Consider the following 24,118-nt stretch of genomic DNA (forward strand, 5'->3'; position numbering starts at 1 on the left):
TGCTCTTTTCTGATTGTTGTTTGCATGAAATATCTTTCCCCAACCTTTCACTTTCAACCTATATTTGTCCTTGGGTCTAAAATGTGTCTTCTGTAGACAGCGTATAGATAGGTCTTGTTTTTTAATCCATCCTGCCAGTCAGTGTCTTTTGATTGGGGCGCTTAATCCATTAACATTTACTGTTATTACTGTAAGGATAGTATTGTCTTCTGCCATTTTGCCTTTTGGATTTTATATGTCATATCTAATTTTTCTTCTTTTTACCTTTACTGGTAGTCTTCATTTCTACACTCTTCTCAACACCCCTCTCTCTTGTCTTTTCCTGTCTGTCTCTAATGCTCCCTTTAGTATTTCTTATGGAGCAAGTCTTTTGGTCACAAATTCTCTCAGTGATTTTTTGTCTTAAAATGTTTTAATTTCCCCCTCATTTTTGAAGGGCAATTTTGCTGGATATAGAATTCTTGGTTGGCAGTTTTTCTCTTTTAGAATCTTAAATATATCATGCCAGTGTCTTCTTACCTGCATGGTTTCTGCCGAGAAATCTATGCACTCTCTAACTGGGTGACCCTTCTGTGTGATGGATTGCTTTTCGCTTGCCACTTTCAAAATTCTCTTTCTCTTTCACATCTGACATTCTGATTAGTAAGTGTCTTGGAGTATGTCTTTTTGAATCTATTCTGTTTGAGGTAAGCTGCACTTCTTGGATAGGTAATTTTTTTTATTTTTGACTTTTTTTTACTGTAGAATATAACATATATACAAAGCAAGAAAATAAAAAAGCAATAGTTTTCAAAGCACTCTTCACAAGTATTTACAGGACAAATCCCAGTTTGTCATGGGCTGCCATATGATCTTCTCAGTTTTCCTTCTAGCTGCTCCAGAATATAGGAGGCTAAAGGGCTTAAATATTTTTTTTATCATCACAATCAACTTTTTTTTCCTTGTTTTTTTTTGTGGAAAATAACATATATACAAAAAACCTATGAATTTCAAAGCGCAACACCACAATTAGTTATAGAACATATTTCAGAGTTTGACATGGGTTACAATTCCACAATTTTAGGTTTTTACTTCTAGCTGCTCTAAAATACTGGAGACTAAAAGAGATATCAATTTAATGATTCAGGATCATACTCATTTGTTAAATCCCATCTTCTTTATATAACTCCGCCAACACCCCCGATCCCTCCATCTTTCTCTTTAGGGGTGTTTGGGCTATGGCAATTCTAAATTTTTCATATTGGAAGGATCTGTCACTAATATGGGGTAGGGAGGTGCAACTAACTGATGTTCTGGAAAAGCTCAGCTAGGTTTCAGGACTTATCTGGACCAGGGACCCATCTGGAGTTTTTAGGTTTATGGAAAGTTACTCTAGTGCATGGAACCCTTGTGGAATCTTATAGATTGCCCTGGGTGTTCTTTAGGATTGACTGGAATGGTCCTGGTTGGGGGTTGTCAGGTTATATAGACAGCAAGGTCTAACTGAAGCTTGCATACGAGCAACCTCCAAAGTAGCCTCTCAACTCTATTTGAACTCTCTTTGCCATTGATACTTCATTGGTTACACTTCTTTCCCCCATTTTGGTCAGGGTGAAATTGTTGATCCCGAGGTGCCAGATCTGGATTCATCCCTGGGAGTCATCTCCCACATCGCCAGGAAGACTTTCACCCCTTGATGTCATGTCTCACGTTGAGGGGAGGGCAATGATTTCACTTGCAGAGTTGGACTTAGAGAGTGAGGCCACATCTGAGCAACAACAGCGGTCCTCCAGAAGTAACTCCTAGGCATGCCTATATAGGTAGTCTAAGTTTCTCCACTACCTACATAAGCTTCACTAGAGAAAGCCTTATGATCGAGGGCATGGCCTATTGATGTGGGTGTCCGTAAAGTTTGATACAGTATCGGGATTCCGTGATTGTAAGGTTTAATAGTTTCATATTCTTCCACCCATCCCTAAAGGGACTTTGCCATTGCTTTTTGATTATCTGCTTAATATACTCTAGGATGTATTCAGGCCTTACAATAATCTATACAGGATTAAGGGGCGTCTTTCTTATTCTGGGCTCCCTGTTTTTCAGTTGTTCAAATGAGCTATATAGATAGGTTGAATTAGATTATGCACTACAGAAAATTTCAGTTCCAAACCAAGTAAACCTTTCTTCCATTGGTCTCAAAGAGTATGTGTGGTTCTAAAATATAGACACTGTCTTCCTTAACCCTATCTTCTGAATTATTTTAACCCCAACCTATACGTCTTTGCTCTTATCTCTAAATATCAGGTTATATATATAAAACAACCTCTCAAAATCCAGAAATAATAATTACCACTCCGGACTTAATGTGTCTGCTGTAAAAGCATACAGTCTAGGCTGCTGTTTTCTTATAAGCATTTCCTAAAGGTAACCATACCATTCTTGTTCTTTTGTTCCTGGCTTAATTATATTGTCTCACCAAATGTCCCACATGTTCATTCACATCATTGCATACCTCATGGCATTGTTCCTTTTTTTTGTAACAGCATAACCTTTGTTCATAAATATACACCATCGTTCTCCAATCTACTTCTCCATCAGTGCTTCTTTCAGCCACCTGCATTCATTGGGCATCACGTATAGGACCCAAAGTCCATAGTGCATCAGCATTCTCAATTTTAGATAATTTCATTATTCCGAAGAGAAAGAAAACCAATAACATATCCTTACCAAATAGGAAATTTAAACCTCCTCTCAACTCTTGTCCCTCTCCCCATTATTTACCTCTGCTGTTGCTGTGGTAGTGCATATGGTTTCCTTTTGAACATAGCTCATTGCATGCAATAGCAGTTTTCCCCCTGTACCCTGGACTTAAACACTCTTTCTCCAAGAATCATATCTTTGAAATAATTCTTGTAAGAACTAATTCCTATTTCTATTGTTAATTATTGGGACATGTAAGTCTCTACAACGCCTTTCAATCGTGTTCCTATTACTTAATAGACCTACTAGGGAACCACCTTTACTGCTATCTATTCCCTTACATTGGAGTTCAACCTCATTAGCTAATGGTTCACCCATCTCTAGCTTCTATGTATCTCTAAGTCCCCTATATTCTGTATTATAAGCCTCTGGCTATACCTTTATGCTGGTCATAGAAGTGGAATCATACAATATCTATCCTCATGTCTGGCTAATTTGACTCAGCATTATGTCCTCAAGACTCATCCATCTTGTCATCTGCTTCAGGGTGTCATTTTGTCTTACTGCTGCATAGTATTCCATTGTATGTATATACCACATTTTGTTGATCCTCTCATCTGTTTATGGGTAATTGGTTTGTTTCCGTCTTTTGGCGATTGTGAATAATGCTGCTATGAGCATCAGTGTGCAAATGTCTGTTTGTGTTGATGCTTTCAGCTCTTCTGGGTATATAACAGGTAGTGCTATTGCTGGGTTATAGGGCAACTCGATATTTAGTTTCCTAAGTTACTGCCAAACAGTCTTCCATAGTGGCTGCACTATTGTACATTCCCGCCAGCAATACATAAGTGTCCCAGTTTCTCTACATCCTCTTCAACATTTATAGTTTCCTGTTTGTTTACTAGCAACCCTTCTTATAGGTGTGAAGTGATATCTCATTGTAGTCTTGATATGCATTTCTCTTATAGCCATTGAAAATGAGCATCTCTTCATGTGCTTCATCTGTATTTGCTGTTCATAAAAATGCCTATTCATATCTTTAACCCATTTTGTAATTAGGTTGTTAGTTCTTTTGTTGTTGATTTGGATGATTTCTTTGTATATACAGGAAATCAAACCTTTGTCCGATATGTGATTTCCAAATATTTTCTCCCATTGAATTGGCTGCCACTTCACCTTTTTGACAACATCTTTTGAGGTGCAGAAGCATTTGATTTTGAGGAGCTCCCATTTATCTACTTTTTCTTTTATTGCTTCTGCTTTAGGGGAAAGTTTAGAAAACCACTTCCTATTACTAGGTCTTGAAGATGTTTCCCTACATTTTGTTCTAGAAGCTTTATGGTGTTAGTTCTTATATTTAGAAGTTTGATCCACTTTGAGTTCATTTTTGTGTAGTGTGTAAGATAGGGGTCCTGTGTCATTCTCTTGGCTATTAATATCCAGTTCTTTCATGCCCAATTTTTGAAAAGACTGTTTTGTCCCATTTCAGAGGATTTGAGGGCCTTGTCAAAAATCGGTTGACCATAGATTTGGTGGTATATTTCTGTGCTCTCGATTCGATTCCATTGGTCAATGCTTCTGTTTTTTTGCCAGTACCATGCTGTTTTGACCACTGTAGCCTTAAAATAGGTTTTAAAGTCAGGGAGTGTTATTCCTCTCAATTCATTCTTCCTTTTTAGGATGCTTTTAACTATTCAGGGTTTCTCTCCCTTCCAGATGACTTTGGTAGTTAGCTTTTCCAACTCTTCAAAGTAGGTTGTTGGCATTTTGATTGATACTGTGTTGACCCTGTAGATCAATTTGGGGAGAATCGACATCTTAACTATATTTAGCCTTCCTGTCCATGAGCAGGGAATGTCTTTCCACCTATTTATATCTCCTTTGATTTCATTTAGGAATGTTATATAGTTTTCTGTGTATAAATCCTTTACATCCTAGTTGAGTTCATTCCTAAGTACTTGGTTCTTTTAGTTGCTATATTGAATGGAATTTTTTCCCTTAACTGACTCCTCAGCTATGTCATTGCTTGTGTATAGAAATGTTACTGATTTTAGCGCATTCATTTTATATCCCGCCACCATGCTGAATTTATTAGCTCAAGTAACTTTGCTGTAGATTTCTCAGGATCTTCCAAGTTTAGTATCATATCATCTGCAAATTATGCGAGTTTTACTTCTTCTTTTCCAATTTGGATGCCTTGTATTTCTTTCTCCTGCCTGAGTACTCTAGCTTGAACTTCTACCACAGTGTTGAATAATAGTGGTGACAGTGGGCATCCTTGTCTTGTTCCTGATCTTAGGGGGGAAGCTTTCAGTCTCTCTTCATTGAGTATGATGCTGGCTGTCAGTTTTTCATATTTTCCCTTTATCATATTGAGGTAGTTACCTTTGATTCTTATCTTTTGGAGTGTTTTTATTTGAAAAGGATGCTAAATTTTGTCAAATGCTTTTTCAGCATCAATTGAGATGATCATGTGATTTTTCCCTTTTGGTTTGTTAATGTGCTGTATTACATTAATTGATTTTCTGGTGTTGAACCATCCTTGCATTCCTAGTATAAACCCCACCTGGTCATGGTGTATAATTCTTTTAATGTGCTATTGGATTTGATTTGCTAGTATTTTATTGAGAATTTCTGCATCTATGTTCATTAGGGATATTGGCCTGTAGTTTTCCTTTCTCATAGCATCTTTATCTGGTTTCAATGTTAAAATGATAGTAGCTTCATAAAATGAATTAGGTAGAGTTCTGTTCTCCTCAATTTTTTGTGAAAATTTGAGAAGAATTGTATTAGTTCTTTCTGGAATGTTTGATAAAATTCCCCTGTGAAGTCATCTATCCCCGGCCGTTTCTTTGTAGGAAGATTTTTGATGACTGATTGAATCTCTTTATTGGTGATTGGTTTGTTGAGATCTTCTGTTTCTTCATGAGTCGTTATAGCTTGTATATGTGTCTCCAGGAATTTGTCCATTTCATCTGAGTTGTCTAGTTTGTTGCTGTATAGTTGTTCATAGTATCCTCTGACTTCTTTTACTTCTTCAGTGTGTATGGTAATGCACCCCGTCTTATTTCTGAGTTTATTTGTAGCCTCTCTCTGTTTTTTCTTTGACAGTCTTACTAGTAGCCCATCAATTTTATTTATTTTCTCAAAGAACTAACTTTTGGTTTTATTGATTCTTTCTGTTGTTCTTTTGTTCTCCCATTCACTTATCTCTGCTTTAATCTTTGTTTTTTCTCTTCTTCTGTTTGCTTTGGGTTTAATTTGCTATTCTTTCTCAATTCCTCCAGGTGTGCTGTTGAAGTCCTCGATTTTTGCTCTTTCTTCATTTTTAATATAGGCATTTAGAGCAATAAATTTCCCTCTCAGGACAGCCTTTGCCGCATCCCATAAGTTCTGAAAAGTTGTATTCTCATTTTCATTCATCTCCAGATAGCTACTGATTTCTCTAGCATTTCTTCTTTGACGCACTGGTTAAGATTGTGCTATTAAATCTCCATATATTTGTGAATGTTGTTGTTCTTTGGTAGTTATTATGATCCAGCTTCATCCCATTGTGATCAGAGAAAGTGCTTTGAATAATTTCAGTGTTTTTAAATTTATAAAGACCTGTTTTGTGCCCCGGTATATGATCTCTCCTGGAGAATGTTCCATGAGCACTAGAGAAGAATGTATATCCTTGTGCTTTGGGGTGCAGTGACCTATATATTTAGGTCTAATTTGTTTATCAAGTTATTTAACTTCTGTATTTCCTTATTGATGTTCTGTCTGGTTGTTCTATCTGTAGAGGAGAGTGGTATATTAAAATCTCCTACCATTATTGTTGTAACATCTATCACTCCCTTCAGTTTTCCCAATGTCTGTCTCATGTACTTTGGAGCTCCTGATTGGGAGTATAAACATTTATGGTTGTAATAGTTTTTTGGTAAATTGGCCCTTTAATTAGTAATAGTGTCCTTCTTGGTCTCCTATGTTGTCTTTACATTTAAAGTCTATTTTGTCCTGTGTTAGTATAGGTACTCCTGCTGTCTTTTGGTTACAACTTGTGTGAAAAATCTTTTTCTATCCTTTCACTTTCAATCTTTTTGCATCCTTTGTCTAAGATGAGTCTCTTGTAGGCAGCATATAGGTGGGTTATGTTTCTTAATCCATTCTGCCAATCTGTATCTTTTAATAGATAAGTTTAGTCCGTTAACATTTGAAGTTATTACTGAAAAAGTGTTTCTTGATTCCGCCATTTTATCTTTTTAATTTTATTTGTCAGATTTATATATTCTTTTCCCTCTTCGTCTTTGTATTCTTTAAATTACCCTTAGTGATAATCTTCAATTCTGTGCCCTCCTCCAGACCTCCCTCTCCTGTCTTTTTTTCTAGCCGGTGGAACTCCTTTTAGTATATTTTGTATGGCCGGTTTTTTGTTGACAAGTTCTCTCAGGACTTCTTTGTCTGTGAAAACTTTAATCTCTCCCTCAGTTTTGAAGGGCAATATGGCTGGGCACAGAATTCTTGGCTGAAAGTCTTTCTCTTTCAGGATCATGAATATATCATACCACTACCTCCTCACCTCCAGGGTGCTAGACGAATAGTCAGAACTCAGTCTTATTTGGTTTCCCTAGTATGTAGTAGATTGTTTTTCTCTTGCTGCTTTCAGGATTTTCTGCTTCTCTTCCACATTTGACAGACTGATTAGCATGTGCTATGGGGAAGTCCTGTTTGGGTTTATTCTGTTTGGATTTCTTTGGACTTCTTTGACTTGTATATTTATATCCTTTATGAGGGTTGGGAAGTTTTCTCTTGTTACATCCTCAGCTACTCTTTCTATCCCTTTACTCCTCTCTTCTCCTTCTGGGACACCAATGATTCTTTTATTTGTGCAATTTGTTTTGTCTGTCATTTCCCTGAGATCCAATTCAAATTTTTTCATCTTTTTTGCCATTTGCTATTTTGAGTCTTCAAGGTCAGTTATCCTGTCCTCTATATCACTTATTCTTTTTTCTGTCTCTTCAAATCTGCTGTTGTGTGCCTCTAGTATGTTTTTTATTTCATCAACAGAGTCTTTAATCTCTGCCGTATTCACTGTTTTTCTATCAATTCTTTCAGATTTGTCTTTATACTCTTCTGCTGTGTTCTTAATCTCCTTTATGTCATTTGCGATCCCACTTATTTTATTAGATAAAGTTGTGTGAACATCTTTGATTAGTTGTTCCAGTGTCTGTGTCTCCTTTGGTGTTTTTTTTAAATTAGTAAAACCAATCAACATACAATATGAATATTCTTTTTTGTTCATCACATAGTTTTATAGTCATCATCATGATCATTTCTTAGAACATTTGCATCAGTTCAGGAAAAGGAGTAAAAAGAAAATAGAAAAAAAATTCATTTATACCATACCTCTTAACCCTCCCTTTCATTGATCACTAGCATTTTAATCTACTAAATTTATTTTAACATTTGTTCCCCCTATTTCCTTTGGTGTTTTAATGTGTTCATTAGGTAGGGCTGTGTCTATCTGTATTGTTATATACTTAGTGATCTTCTGCTATCTCTGTGGCATGTAAATATCATGATTGATGTACTTTGGGAGTTGATTTCTTTCAGTAGTCCAAGGCCTTGTGTTTGCAGGATGTTTGTCCAGCAGGGAGCAGGGTATGGGGTTTGTCACTCAGCATGGTGATTTGTTTCACAGCAAGTATAGGCACAGTTTGGGGATGTTACACTGATGCTTGTGAACGTGGTCGGCCAGGGGAGATGTAGGTTTGTGGGTACATCGGTCTGCAAGCTATAACACTGGTGTGCACCGGTCTAAGGCACGGGGCCCTTTGTGTGCATCCGTAGAGCTGTGGCAGCAGGTACACATTATGCCTTCATGGATTGGGGGCAGATGTGACCCAGCTGTGCAGGTCAGTACTTTCTTAGAAAATGCTAGAAAGTGTGGCTGAGGGCTGGGCACATGTGCGGTTCTAGGACTACTGTAAACTGAGGTTCCTGGGACTGAATAATGTGATTGGCGGCCCATGTGCATACATGGGCCTAGGAGTACTGTAAACTGATGTGTAGAGCTGAGGGTGGGGGAAGGGGGAGGCTCTGCAACTCTATGGGCAAGGGGTGGGCATGGTAGCCTGGGTATGGAGTAGTGCCTGCAGCCTTTTTGCACTGGCAACAGCCTACAGGGAACATGGAGGGGGAAGTAGTGCTCTGAGGGGTGCAGTGGAGGTGGTCTGGGCTGCACTCTGGGTGGGTGTATTGGACAGGTACGTCCAGTGGGGCTGGTGGGGTGGGGACACCTGGAGCATCGGGAATTGGAGCGGATGACAAGGTTTGGGTGTGCTGGGTGTAGGGTGAGTCACCAGTTATGGGGCTGCGCTAGTTTGGGTAGTGTGCACAAGGAATGCAGCCTGGCTTGCTTCCTAGTCCCCGGCTCCCGTCCGTCCACTCCTGTGGGCTCCTCCCCTCCGCCCCAGGCTCCAACTTTCTGTCTCTCAGTTCCTCGGCTTCTGCAACCTGGGTTACCCTTTGTGGTGCAGAAGGTCAACTGCACTCCTGAATTGTCACCTCAGTTGCCCTCCTGTCCCTTCTATAACTTTTCTGTGGAACAGGGCTAAGCTCAAGCTACTGTATTTGGCTATCTTCCCAGAAGTCCTGGATGTGTAATTTTTTTTTTTTTATTAAATCTCAGTTTAATGAATAAAGGAAATATTTAGTGATTTCAAATTCCTTCATCAGCATGAAGGCTCTCACACTGAAAAAATGCCAATGCAAAGTCAATTAAAAATACTCAGTTAGTGTCCACATCAGAATCACAGTATGAGAAATAGACTTCTAACAACAATTCTTTACCCCACAATCCAATCATGAATTCAGAATATGGCATAATGTAGGATTGGGAAGAGACATGGCAATGTTGAATGTAGAGTTTTATAACAACTAGTAGGAAAGAATATTAAACTTGTTCCCAAATAGATTAGTAGTACATGTGAATGCATGTGGAGTAAAAGTTGCTGCTGAAATTTCTATTACGTGATCCAGTTCTTATATTTTATTCAACACTATATGAAATTATAATTACTGGGGTGGATCAGAAAGTAACATTGAACGAAACTAAAAGATATGTAATACAAAATGATGTGCTATATTATAATATATGGTTAAAGTGTATATGTATAGAAGTGATTAATGGAACATATAAATAAATAGATTGCATGAAAAAAACAATATCATCTTTTACCCTGTATTCTGATTTACCTTAATTCTGAGAATAAATTTAACCTTAGTTCTGAGAATAAATTTAACTTGAACTTGGAAAATTATTATCAAAAAGGCCTAAGTAAATAGAAGGATATTCTATGTTCATGACATACTGAATATTGTTCAAGTGTCAGTTCTTTCCAATGTGATTTACAGATCAGTTGCACTCCCAATCAAAATTCTAAGAGCCTTCTTTGCAGAAATAGAAAAGCCAATCGTCAAATTTATACAGAAAGGTAAGTGGCCTGGAATAGCTAAAGCCATGTTGAAGATGAAGAATGAAGTTGACCTCCTGACTAAAATTACTCAAAGCCAAGTAATCAAAACAGCATGGTATTGGCACAAGTACAGACATATGGACCAATGGAATTGAATTGAGAGTTCAGCAATAAACCCTCATATCTATCGCCATTTGAGTTTTGACAAGGGTGCCAGGTCCACTCATTGGGGAAATTGTTCTGAAAAAACTGGACATAGAAGAATGAAGGAAGGGTGTCTGGGTGGTTCAGTGGTAGAATGCTTGCCTTTCAGGTGGGAGACCAGGATTCAATTTCTGGACCATGCACCTGGTTCTGGGGGTGTAAGAATAGGTTTTCTCAAGAAGAGTCAATAGTTCATTTTTCATTTGTTGATTACAGTGGTAAAATGATTGTTGGCAAGAGAACATCTTTTCGAGAGGCTTCCCTTGGTGTAGGTCAGAAGGGCAACAAGAGGAGTTATTTCTGCCGCTGGGAAAAGAGGTTCAGAGCTGTCTTCCAGTAATCGGCTCTCATTTCAATATGTAAAGACGAAGATATTTGTTCAAATCCAGGCACATTTTTTTTTTTTTTTTTTTAGCTCAGATGCAGCTTCATTCAGTGTTTTAACATGATTACTTTACAATTAGGTATTATTGTGCTGTCCATTTTTGAGTTTTTGTATCTAGTCCTGTTGCACAGTCTGTATCCCTTCCGCTCCAATTACCCATTATCTTACCCTGTTTCTAACTCCTGTTGGACTCTGTTACCAATGACATATTTCAAGTTTATTCTCAAATGTCTGTTCACATCGGTGGGACCATACAGTATTTGTCCTTTAGTTTTTGGCTGGACTCACTCAGCATAATGTTCTCTAGGTCCATCCATGTTATTACATGGTTCATAAGTTTATCTTGTCTTAAAGCTGCATAATATTCCATCGTACGTATATACCACAGTTTGTTTAGCCATTCTTCTGTTGATGGACATTTTGGCTGTTTCCATCTCTTTGCAATTGTAAATAATGCTGCTATAAACATTGGTGTGCAAATGTCCATTTGTGTCTTTGCCCTTAAGTCCTTTGAGTAGATACCTAGCAATGGTATTGCTGGGTCGTATGGCAATTCTATATTCAGCTTTTTGAGGAACCGCCAAACTGCCTTCCACAGTGGTTGCACCATTTGACATTCCCACAACAGTGGATAAGTGTGCCTCTTTCTCCGCATCCTCTCCAGCACTTGTCATTTTCTGTTTTGTTGATAATGGCCATTCTGGTGGGTGTGAGATGATATCTCATTGTGGTTTTGATTTGCATTTCTCTAATGGCCAGGGACATTGAGCATTTCTTCATGTGCCTCTTGGCCATCCGTATTTCCTCTTCTGGTAGGTGTCTGTTCAAGTCTTTTTCCCATTTTGTAATTGGGTTGGCTGTCTTTTTGTTGTTGAGTTGAACAATCTCTTTATATATTCTGGATACTAGACCTTTATCTGATATGTCATTTCCAAATATTATCTCCCATTGTGTAGGCTGTCTTTCTACTTTCTTGATGAAGTTCTTTGATGCACAAAAGTGTTTAATTTTGAGGAGCTCCCATTTATTTATTTCCTTCTTCAGTGCTCTTGCTTTAGGTTTAAGGTCCATAAAACCACATCCAGTTGTAAGATTCATAAGATATCTCCTTACATTTCCCTCTAACTGTTTTATGGTCTTAGACCTAATGTTTAGATCTTTGATCCATTTTCAGTTAACTTTTGTATAAGGTGTGAGATGCGGGTCTTCTTTCATTCTTTTACATATGGATATCCAGTTCTCTAGGCACCATTTATTGAAGAGACTGTTCTGTCCCAGGTGAGTTGGCTTGACTGCCTTATCAAAGATCAAATGTCCATAGATGAGAGGGTCTATATCTGAGCACTCTGTTCGATAGCATTGGTCGATATATCTATCTTTATGCCAATACCATGCTGTTTTGACCACCGTGGCTTCATAATATGCCTTAAAGTCCGGCATCGCGAGACCTCCAGCTTCGTTTTTTTTCCTCAAGATGTTTTTAGCAATTCGGGGCACCCTGCCCTTCCAGATAAATTTGCTTATTGGTTTTTCTATTTCTGGAAAATAAGTTGTTGGGATTTTGATTGGTATTGCATTGAATCTGTAGATCAGTTTAGGTAGGATAGACATCTTAATTATATTTAGTCTTCCAATCCATGAACACGGTATGCCCTTCCATCTATTTAGCTCTTCTGTGATTTCTTTTAGCAGTTTTTTGTAGTTTTCATTATATAGGTTTTTTGTCTCTTTGGTTAAATTTATTCCTAGGTATTTTATTCTTTTAGTTGCGATTGTAAATGGGATTCGTTTCTTGATTTCCCCCTCAGCTTGTTCATTACTAGTGTATAGAAAAGCTACAGATTTTTGAATGTTGGTCTTGTAGCCTGCTACTTTGCTGTACTCATTTATTAGCTCTAGTAGTTTTGTTGTGGATTTTTCCGGGTTTTCGACGTATAGTATCATATCGTCTGCGAACAGTGATAGTTTTACTTCTTCCTTTCCAATTTTGATGCCTTGTATTTCTTTTTCTTGTCTAATTGCTTTGACTAGAACTTCTAACACAATGTTGAATAATAGTGGTGATAGTGGACATCCTTGTCTTGTTCCTGATCTTAGGGGGAAAGTTTTCAATTTTTCCCCATTGAGGATGATATTAGCTGTGGATTTTTCATATATTCCCTCTATCATTTTAAGGAAGTTCCCTTGTATTCCTATCTTTTGAAGTGTTTTCAACAGGAAAGGATGTTGAATCTTGTCAAATGCCTTCTCTGCATCAATTGAGATGATCATGTGATTTTTCTGCTTTGATTTGTTGATATGGTGTATTACATTAATTGATTTTCTTATGTTGAACCATCCTTGCATACCTGGGATGAATCCTACTTGGTCATGATGTATAATTCTTTTAATGTGTTGTTGGATTCGATTTGCTAGAATTTTATTGAGGATTTTTGCATCTGTATTCATTAGAGAGATTGGTCTGTAGTTTTCTTTTTTTGTAATATCTTTGCCTGGTTTTGGTATGAGGGTGATGTTGGCTTCATAGAATGAATTAGGTAGTTTTCCTTCCACTTCGATTATTTTGAAGAGTTTGAGGAGAGTTGGTACTAATTCTTTCTGGAATGTTTGATAGAATTCACATGTGAAGCCATCTAGTCCTGGACTTTTCTTTTTAGGGAGCTTTTGAATGACTAATTCAATCTCTTTACTTGTGATTGGTTTGTTGAGGTCATCTATTTCTTCTTGAGTCAAAGTTGGTTGTTCATGTCTTTCCAGGAACCCGTCCATTTCATCTAAATTGTTGTACTTATTAGCGTAAAGTTGTTCATAGTATCCTGTTATTACCTCCTTTATTTCTGTGAGGTCAGTAGTTATGTCTCCTCTTCCATTTCTGATCTTATTTATTTGCATCCTCTCTCTTCTTCTTTTTGTTAATCTTGCTAAGGGCCCATCAATCTTATTGATTTTCTCATAGAACCAACTTCTGGTCTTATTGATTTTCTCTATTATTTTCATGTTTTCAATTTCATTTATTTCTGCTCTAATCTTTGTTATTTCTTTCCTTTTGCTTGCTTTGGGATTAGTTTGCTGTTCTTTCTCCAGTTCTTCCAAGTGGACAGTTAATTCCTGCATTTTTGCCTTTTCTTCTTTTCTGATAAACGCATTTAGGGCAATAAATTTCCCTCTTAACACTGCCTTTGCTGCGTCCCATAAGTTTTGATATGTTGTGTTTTCATTTTCATTCGCCTCTAGGTATTTACTAATTTCTCTTGCAATTTCCACTTTGACCCACTTGTTGTTTAAGAGTGTGTTGTTGAGCCTCCACTATTTGTGAATTTTCTGGTACTCCGCCTATTATTGATTTCCAACTTCATTCCTTTATGATCCGAGAAAGTGTTGTGTATGATTTCAATCTTTTTAAATTTGTTAAGACTTGCTTTGTGACCCAGCTTATGGTCTATCTTTGAGAATGATCCATGAGCACTTGAGAAAAAGGTGTATCCTGCTGTTGTGGGATGTAATGCCCTATAGATGTCTGTTAAGTCTAGCTCATTTATAGTAATATTCAGATTCTCTATTTCTTTATTGATCCTCTGTCTAGATGTTCTGTCCATTGATGAGAGTGGTGAATTGAAATCTCCAACTATTATGGTATATGTGTCTATTTCCCTTTTCAGTGTTTGCAGTGTATTCCTCACGTATTTTGGGGCATTCTGGTTCGGTGCGTAAATATTTATGATTGTTATGTCTTCTTGTTTAATTGTTCCTTTTATTAGTAGATAGTGTCCTTCTTTGTCTCTTTTAACTGTTTTACATTTGAAGTCTAGTTTGTTGGATATTAGTATAGCTACTCCTGCTCTTTTCTGGTTGTTATTTGCATGAAATATCTTTTTCCAACCTTTCACTTTCAACCTATGTTTATCTTTGGGTCTAAGATGTGTTTCCTGTAGACAGCATATAGAAGGATCCTGTTTTTTAATCCATTCTGCCAGTCTATGTCTTTTGATTGGGGAATTCAGTCCATTAACATTTAGAGTTATTACTGTTTGGATAATAGTTTCCTCTACCATTTTGCCTTTTGTATTATATATATCATATCTGACTTTCCTTCTTTCTACACTTTTCTCCATGCCTCTCTCTTCTGTCTTTTTGTATCTGACTCTAGTGCTCCCTTTAGTATTTCTTGCAGAGCTGGTCTCTTGGTCACAAATTCTCTCAGTGACTTTTTGTCTGAGAATGTTTTAATTTCTCCCTCATTTTTGAAGGACAATTTTGCTGGATATAGAAGTCTTGGTTGGCAGTTTTTCTCTTTTAGTAACTTAAATATATCATCCCACTGTCTTCTAGCTTCCATGGTTTATGCTGGGAAATCTACACATAGTCTTATTGGGTTTCCCTTGTATGTGATGGACTGCTTCTCTCTCACTGGTTTCAAGATCCTCTCTTTCTCTTTGACCTCTGACATTCTAACTAATAAGTGTCTTGGGGAACGCCTATTTGGGTCTAATCTCTTTGGGATGCGCTGCACTTCTTGGATCTGTAATTTTAGGTCTTTCATAAGAGTTGGGAAATTTTCAGTGATAATTTCTTCCATTAGTTTTTCTCCTCCTTTTCCCTTCTCTTCTCCTTCTGGGACACCCACAACACGTATATTTGTGCGGTTCATATTGTCCTTGAGTTCCCTGATACCCTGTTCGAATTTTTCCATTCTTTTCCGTATAGTTTCTGTTTGTTTTTGGGATTCAGATGTTGCATCCTCCAAATCACTAATTCTATCTTCTGTCTCTTTAAATCTATCATTGTAGTTATCCATTGTTTTTTCCATCTTTTCTACTTTATCCTTCACTTCCATAAGTTCTGTGATTTGTTTTTTCAGTTTTTCTATTTCTTCTTTATGTTCAGCTCATGTCTTCTTCATGTCCTCCCTCAATTTATCGATTTCGTTTTTGAAGAGGTTTTCCATTTCTGTTCGTATATTCAGCATTAGTTGTTTCAGCTCCTGTATCTCATTTGAACTCTTACTTTGTTCCTTTGACTGGGCCATATTTTCAATTTTCTGAGCGTGATCCGTTATCTTCTGCTGGCGTCTGGGCATTTAGTCAGATTTCCCTAAGTGTTGGACCCCACAGGTTGTAAGATTTTTCTGTGAAATCTCTGGGTTCTGTTTTTCTTATCCTGCCCCGTAGGTGGCGCTCATGGCACACGTTTGTCTACGGGATCCACCAGTAAAAGTTGCTGTGGGTCCTTTAACTCTGGAAAACTCTCGCCGTAGGGCAGGTTTGGCAGCCGAAGCGTCTTGGAAGAGTGCCAGCCGGCCCGGGGGTCCGAACGCGGGGAGGGTCGCCGGCCGCCACAGCACGTGAGAGCGCCCGACCAAATTTCCTAGTCGGCCCGGGGCGCCAAGCGTGGTGGAAGGGCACCAGCTGTCGCAGCCCAGGAGAGTGCACTGTTCCCAGGCGGACCAGGGAGTCACGTGTTTGGAAGGGACCCCCTGGTCACCGTTCTCCACAGTCTGGGGATTTCTGACCCAACACTTTCAGTTGGTCCGGGGGGCCTCGCGTGGTGGGAACACCAGCCGCCGCGGCCTGAAGGGACCGCCTGCCCAATTCTGCCAATTGGCCTGGGAAGGAGGAAGGGAGGGACTCCGGCCACTTGCCGTCCCACCCAGGAAAGCCTGCATCCCTCGGTTTTCTCACCGGAGCTGGTTCTCCCAGACAGTCAGCCGTTCCAGGATGGGGTACGCTGTCCCTTTGATCTCCGTCATGGCTCCGGGAGCTGCTCTGTATTGTCTCCACTGCCCCAGTAGCTGTTCTGGAGGAGGAAAGGTGAGCGCAGCAAGGGTGTCGAGGCTGGTGGCGGAGGAGCCGGTGAAGGTGGAAGAGGGCACCGTGGTGGTTGGAGAGCCGCCGGAGCAGGAGGGGGAAGAGGGGAGAAGGCCTGGATGTGTAATTTTAAGTCTTTCATAAGAGTTGGGAAATTTTCAGTGATAATTTCCTCCATTAGTCTTTCTCCTCCTTTTCCTTTCTCTTCTCCTTCTGGGACACCCGCAACACATATATGCATGTGCTTCATGGTGTCATTCAATTCCCTGAGTCCCTGCTCATATTTTCTTTTGCTTGCTGGATTTCAGATGTCCCATCCTCCAGTTCACTAGTACTGTCCTCTGCCCCTTGAAATCTAACACTGTAGGTTTCCATTGTTTTTTTCATGTCTTCTGCTGTGCCTTTTATTCTCATAAATTCTGTGATTTGTTTTTTAGACTTTTGACTTCTTCTTTTTGTCATCCCTTGCTTTCTTTATATCCTCCCTCAATTTGTTGATTTGATTTTTAATGAGATTTTCCATGTCTGCTTGACCTGTTAATTAATTTTGTCAAGTCCTGTATGTCATTCACATTGTTGGTTTGTTCCTTTGACTGGGTCATATCTTCAATTTTCCTAGTATGATTCATTATTTTTGCTGGCATCTTGGCATTTAATTTCCTTAATTAGTTTATTCTGGAAATTCTTTTCACTCTTCTACCTAGGATTTTCTTGCTGGATAGCTTTGTTCTCTATCTGTTCTTTGACATTCAGTTCAGGTTATTCTAGACTTGTAGCATAGATTGTGTTTAATGGATCACAGTTTTTCAGTTCTTGTTTTCTTGTTTCTTGCCCTGTCTGTATGATGCCTTTTTTTTTTTTTTTTAATTTCTTGAGAGGGTCCACTTATAGGGTATTATAGACCCCCATCAGATTTTCCCAGACCAGACTGGCTTCCTTTAAGGAGGAAAGAGTCACCTGCATCAGTTTTCCCTGAGGGTGACACCCAGCAGGTTGACAGTCTTTCCTATGAAGCCTCTAGACTCTGTATGTTTCCTATCCCACCCAGATGTAGCACTGGTCTGCCTGCAGGTCCCACCAGCATAAAAGGATGCATTACCTTTAACTTCAGCAGACTCTTCCTGCCGGGGGTGTGGTTGAGACAGGAGAGGTTGTAGACTGGTTTTAATCGCTTCAGTTTTCCAGTCCCTGTGGTCTGAATTCCTTAAAGGAGGAATTCCACCTGAGCTGGGCTCTACCCCTCTCCAGGGGAAGGCACAGCCTCCAGTGAATTACCTTCTTTCCCGTGACCAGCCTCTTTTTCTCTCAGACAAGCTTCATTCTGCCTTTGCCTGGGGCAGTTGGAGCTTGAGAGCAGTTTTAAGTGTAAGAAACAAAGAAAAAAATCCTTTACAGAGCAGGACCCCTGTTCCTATATATATATTTTTATGGTCCAGAACTTTTCAAGTATTTTGTGCTGTCTGATCCAAATAACCCCTGTTTTGTTTTGTTTTGTTTTTTTCTCCCCATCAGCCCTGCCCGCTCTGCACCGGGGCAAAAGCTAGTAATTTTATCTTTCATTCAAGGTTTAGTTGAGTCAGGGGCCTATTTTTATTAGTCAGAATTTGTTAATTCCACAATTGGAACTTGGTTGAGCTCAGTCCCTTGCTGTTAGTAAAGTCTCTTTCCTTTCCCCTCTGGGAACCAGGAATTTGAGACTGGGTGACTTTAAAGTCTATTGTCTTTCCACTAATCACTCTTTCTCCTGGCATGTAAGGTACTATTTCATATCTACCCACTCATCTTTCTAGATTTTTTTAGTTTCTCTTTGGGGAACCTTAGGCTAGCCATAAGGAAATATTCCCAGTTCTGTGAATTGGTTGTGTTTTTTATACCTGTAAATCTTTGCTCTTACTTAGTTCTCTTAGCTTGATTATCTTTCTCTACCCTTGTCTTCCTGGTGAGCTACTTTTTCAGTTACCTGCTTAGAGACATCTGTGCAGCATTCCTCATCACCATCTCTGGAGAACTGCTAAAAATGTGGTTGATCTGAGGTTATTTTTTTTTCCCCAACTGGAATAATGTGCTCTCCTGGAGATTAAAGATTCTTATTCATCTTTTTAGTTTCATTAATTACAACTCTAATTTGCAGCTAATTAAAGGTGTTCTTTCTTTATAAGAAGATGCATACCATACTTTCTATCCATTTTTACTGAAACTGTAACTGTAGCTTAATCACAGGAAATTATTTGGCAAGTATCAGACTTGTTTGTATATTTCTACATTAAATAAGTGTCAGTGGTTTGCTAATGCTAGACGCTGTGCCAGATGTTTGAGATAGAAGAAAAGACACCTTGAGAAGGAGAAAGTAGGATTTGAGTGAGGCCAGCATTTTTCTGCAGAGTCGAAGAGGCTGGAGCAGGTGGTATACCCATGCTGTGATTATGAAATAGTCATTAGTGACACAGTCCCTGGCTCTGAGAGAATGGTTTTGATATTAGGCTCCTAGCAGAGTGCTTGTCACTTAGTAGGAAATCAATAAATATTTGTTCAATTAATGAATAACAAACCAGTGAATCTGCCTGTTAATTAATGAAAAGTAAAAATTTAGGATGTGGGGATATAATATTTTTTTCTCCTGGTATGGATAAGCATTTAAACTCATTACCTGCCTGGTAAAATTCAGAGAACTGAACCATTCATTGTAATCTGGGGAAAGTAATTCTTTGAGAAAACATGTCATTTATATAAAAAGAATTGATATTATATAATAGAGTAGATCTGTGTGTATGTTAGGTGCCTCTTGGTATAATTTTTAAAACTTCCTGAAAACTCCCTTAGTATTTTGTTTTGTGTTTTAATAAATTATCCCTCAAAGGGGGTCCGTAAGATAGCTTATAAAATGTTACTGAACAGTGATTTCCCTCCTTATGTTTGTTTTATTGTATTATCCTTTCCTTTTAATGTAACTTGCCCTTACCCCTTACCCTCCACACTTTTTTTTGTTTTTGCAGTATCTCTTGCTCCTCCTCCTCCCTCCATCCTACAGGTAACTCCTCAGTTACCTTTAATGGGATTTGTGGCCAGAGTCCAAGAAAATAGTAAGTTTATGTCTTCTTTATGCTGTAGATCAGATTATAGGCATAAATGTCATTGGCTGAGTAGTCATTCATTCACTGATCCTTATATATTTGAGTATTATGAAAAAGACATGCTATAAGTGGCTAGTGGGTTTATAAAATAATTAAGATGAACTTCTTTATTTTCAAATAGCCTAAAACCTAGTAGTGAAGATAAAGACAAATAAATTATAAGGCATATGTTAGAAAAAGATCACATCTAACTGAAGGTGTATTCTTTAATCACTAGCTCTCCTATCTTTTTCTCAGAGTTTCCCAGATAAGCAGTAGTTAGTTTCCTATTACTGAGATTGTAGGAGTATTGTGGATAGCCTCAGAATCTTCCTCCAGTCCCGTGATTCCAGGAGTGAAAATGGCCATGCCATATTAGTAGGTTCCAGAGGACCACCAGCCTGCCACTCTGTCTCCTAAGTGGCCTCATAAATTGGCAATGGATTTACTTTGGATCTGGTGATCAGCCAGGCAAGCTTATCTAATTAATTTTATTGGCACCTTGAGCTTTCTCTTAGGAAGCATAAAGGAGGCTCAGGAGATTAATGTTTATCAGTCAGGAGACCTGTATTAATTAATGTTCAGTGAGGAATTGCTGGCACAGTCACCAGAACTTTGTCTGAATGGTATATGAATTCTTTTCTTGGGTGCAGTGTACACAAGGAGCCACACATAATCAGAAGATCTCTTGATGGATATGGAATTTGAACATGGGGTATTACATATATTTAATGTCATCAGGTTGAGGTAGCCCATTATTATCCATCTCATAGCAAGGATGGCTCACCAAGGGAATAAAAATATCTACAGTCTATTGTTTTGCTTAGGGACAGGCTCCTTCAGAAATGGGCATGGCCTGAACTAGAATGTAAGCTCTATTAGAGCAGGGAATCTTGCCTGTTTTGTTCAATGACTGTTTCCCTAGCACTTAGAAAAGTGTTTGACAGGAAGTAGACACCCTTGGTCCCTTTTTTGGTGCTAGCTGATTAAATGCCCCTTTTGACCAACATGTTCTTTAGATGCATTTATATTTTAACTGGGCTCTATTCATATTGTCTCTTTCAGTTTGCCTTTACATTTCTATTTACTGATTTCTGAAAAAAGTCTGTTTTATTTATTTATTTCTGTATATTGGGAAGTACCCCATGAGCACCTCTAATGCTTACCACACTGTGATTTCTTAAGATGTTCTGTTGAATTTAAGAGCTGTTTAAAAATATTTATATATCTACATAGATTTCGTATGCTTTTAGGTTATGCTGTGGGAGGTCCTATTGTTCTTTTGGCTTGAATGTGACCCATACCAACTCAGGGAGAAGATGGCTTGGTTCAACTTGTTCAGCATGTGCCCAGTAGAGCCATAGTCTGACCCTTTGCCAAGTTTGTGAATTAGAAGGTCCTACTCTTTTTTTATTTTCTCCTATATCTAAATAGAGTAAGCTGGACCAAACAGAAAAAAAAAAAAAGGATTTAATCAGGGTAGCGAAATTGAAGGACTCTCTAGTGCTGGTTCTTCTATTCTGAACAGAATTAATGCTCTATAAGGTAGAAACTCAAGCATTGTTATCAGTAAAAAGGAAATTTTCTCCCACCGCAAATCCAATTTAATCACATTGTTTGGAGAAGGTAGTCACATAAATAATACCCCAGCAGTTTTTTTCTGTTTTCACTACTATGATGAGTGTTCATCTTGGAGAAGGTTCGTGATCAGTTATTACTGCATGTTCTCTTATATGATGGTTCTGAGCACCTTCTGGAGTAAAGGCCAGATCTTGAACATTAGGTTGAAGCCTAATCCATCAATAAAACAGGAGCGTTTGCATAGGAACTAAAAGGTTATTTTTATTGTGAAAAAACACTATATTTCAAAGTTGAACAGGATTAGGAATCAGAATGTCATTAGTTCAAACTAGCTATTAGGGAAAGTTATAAAGTTAATAGAAACATCAAGATTTTTTGTGAATAGACCCCAAAAAAGTACTGTTTTAGTTTAATGTTATTGAAGCATATTTAAGAATTAATGTCACGTAAATCCAAGACAATGTTTTAAGTGATTGTAAAACAACATTGTAGCAATACTACCTGTATTTTAAAAAGTCAGTTGCTAACACTACTACCCTATCACAATTGATTGCCTTTTGGTGATGTAGTCCTTCTTTATCATTTCCCAGTTTCACAAACATTTCTCAAAAAATGTGTAAAATAAACTGTATGAGGTATGCTATGACTGATTTTACAGACATAGCAGGACTTACACATTTGAATGAATGTCTTCTTCAAAACATTCACCTTTAAAAAATATAAACCTGTTTTTTTTAATTATCTTCAGAGCTTTTTAGGTACATTATTCTGAAGTACACAGTGGTAGCAAATATGTACTCTACATTGTTTGATTTTTTGAAGACTTCTGGAATTATTTGTAATCTTTTATAGAGAACTGGTTGTACCGGGCTAAGCAGTGTAGCTAGACCCTATTTTTCTCCTTAAAATCCTTCTGTGGATTCGCACTGCTCTTTGTATAGAGTCCAAACTGTTGCAAGGCCCTTCTTGTCCTAGGTTCTGCTTAATCCTATCCAGCCTCCTCGTGTCTCTTCCTTCAAACCTTTACTTTCTCCACAATGAATTTTGGTTACTTCTTTGAAGGGTTCCTGCTTTCTTACGTTTGCACTTGTTTTTTTCTTTATGTGATATATGAAATAGCCACTCTACCCCACCCCCTGGCTACTGACTCTTACTCATTCTTCAGGTCTCAGGGAGCCTTTCTGACTTATATAAGACATTTGGTCCCCAATGTGCTCCCAACATACTTTAAGTACTTACTCCACTTAATTTTAAATAAATATTTGGTTATCTTTGTCTCCATGAATTGTGCCCAGTGCTCTACTACTGATGATGAGCATAGTACCTAGCTATAGTAGGCTCCCTATTGATATATGCTGAATGAATTATACTGAAACACGACTTTAACATTATTGAATTCATCTCATCCCACTTTAGTGTAATTGTTAAGATCACAGGCATTAGAATTCAAATTCCTGCTCTTGTATTTATTTACCTTGGAAAACCAGTTTCTGCATTCGTAAAGTGGGAATTAAAAACGCTGCATCCTTTTAACACAATGCCTGGAACATAATAGGTTGATTAGTTATTAAACAATCAGCTATCTCTAAGCAAAAACAAAACTAAACACTGCATCCCAAGGTTGTAAAAATTAAATGAAATAATGTATTACGTAGTGCTAGCTTAGTACTTGGAACATTTTTAGTCCTCAAAAATGGTGCTTGTATTGAAGAAATTAAGAATGGTGCTTGTGTTGTCAGAATTATGAAACTAGCTTTGAGGCAATTATAAGAAAAGATAAACGTGACCAATGGCAGCATCTTTGTAGTGTAATTTTTCAAGGTGATTGTTTTGAAAGACAGAGTTCTTTGAATCTGTGTGTAGTTGTTTAAAGTCAAACTCTTTACTTTATAAATACAAATAGACTATATTGTTATTTTTCATCCCATAATTTTTCAAAAATTTTCATACATAATTTCAAAAATATGTATCCTTTGTTTATTAGAAACCCTTTAAGACTAAAGTTGATAAGTACAGGGTGGCACAGGAGGTGGTAAAGATACTACTGATGCTGGACAGAGTTTGATGTTGATATGACTCATTTCACTAGGTATCCACAGTTTTCTAAAATACATTTAATTTAATCAGCAAGCTCAAATTTAAAAGGATAGAAAATAAACAGGATAACCCCCCAAAATTTCACTGAAACAATACTGGTACCTCATAAATAGGAGTTAGTGTCATTTGGTAAAACTGGGCAGCTGATAAATACAGGTTTACTCAGGTTATTCTGAGCTGTGTTCAGGAATGCATGAAGCATTTTGAAAGCTTTCAGTCCTCCAAGTTTGGAAATACACTTTTAGATGTTACTGTATGCCATCTGAGCTGTGGAAGCAGAGCTCTAGAAGGAGACATTTTAAATATTATGACAGTAAGTATGCTTTTTATGACAGTAAGTACACTTGGACATTCAACCTGATGAAATTCTGGATCACAAATTAGTCTGAATTAGTTGAAATTTTGTTTAAAAAAACAAAACAAAAAAAAATCCTTTTTAGGTAAAGTTACTTAAACTTCATGATCTCCCCACCCCATTTGGCAAAATGCTATTGTTTTTAGAGTTCATTGAGAGGCAGGTAGCAGATCATCAGAACTTGAATATTCACTGGAGTTATAATTCATTGTAAACGAAATATGGTTGTAAATGTCCAAATTATATTTCTGATAACCATTCCTCCTTGAATATAGTAGTATAAAGCCAAATTCTGTTGTACTGAAACGTTTCCTTGAAAAAGAGGATTGTGTATTAGCATAAAAGGTTCTAGGGGCTCAGTTAATAATAATTATTTTGGCTAAACTTTATTCAGAATAAGCACTAACCCAAGAAGAGAGAAAGTCATGCTTGATGATTTGGAACAT

General features: G+C 37.8%; 1 protein-coding gene across 1 annotated transcript in view; it reads left to right on the top strand.

Annotated features, from left to right (window-relative positions):
* The window catches only part of ABI2 (abl interactor 2), a 200,066-nt gene that overhangs the window by 149,395 nt on the left and 26,553 nt on the right, over window positions 1-24,118 (top strand). Inside the window, 1 exon segment of the mRNA XM_077154784.1 lies at window positions 19,523-19,609. Within this exon segment, the coding sequence (XP_077010899.1) occupies window positions 19,523-19,609 (87 nt within the window).

Source organism: Tamandua tetradactyla, chromosome 3, assembly GCF_023851605.1.
Source record: "Tamandua tetradactyla isolate mTamTet1 chromosome 3, mTamTet1.pri, whole genome shotgun sequence".
Classification (NCBI taxonomy): Eukaryota; Metazoa; Chordata; class Mammalia; order Pilosa; family Myrmecophagidae; genus Tamandua; species Tamandua tetradactyla.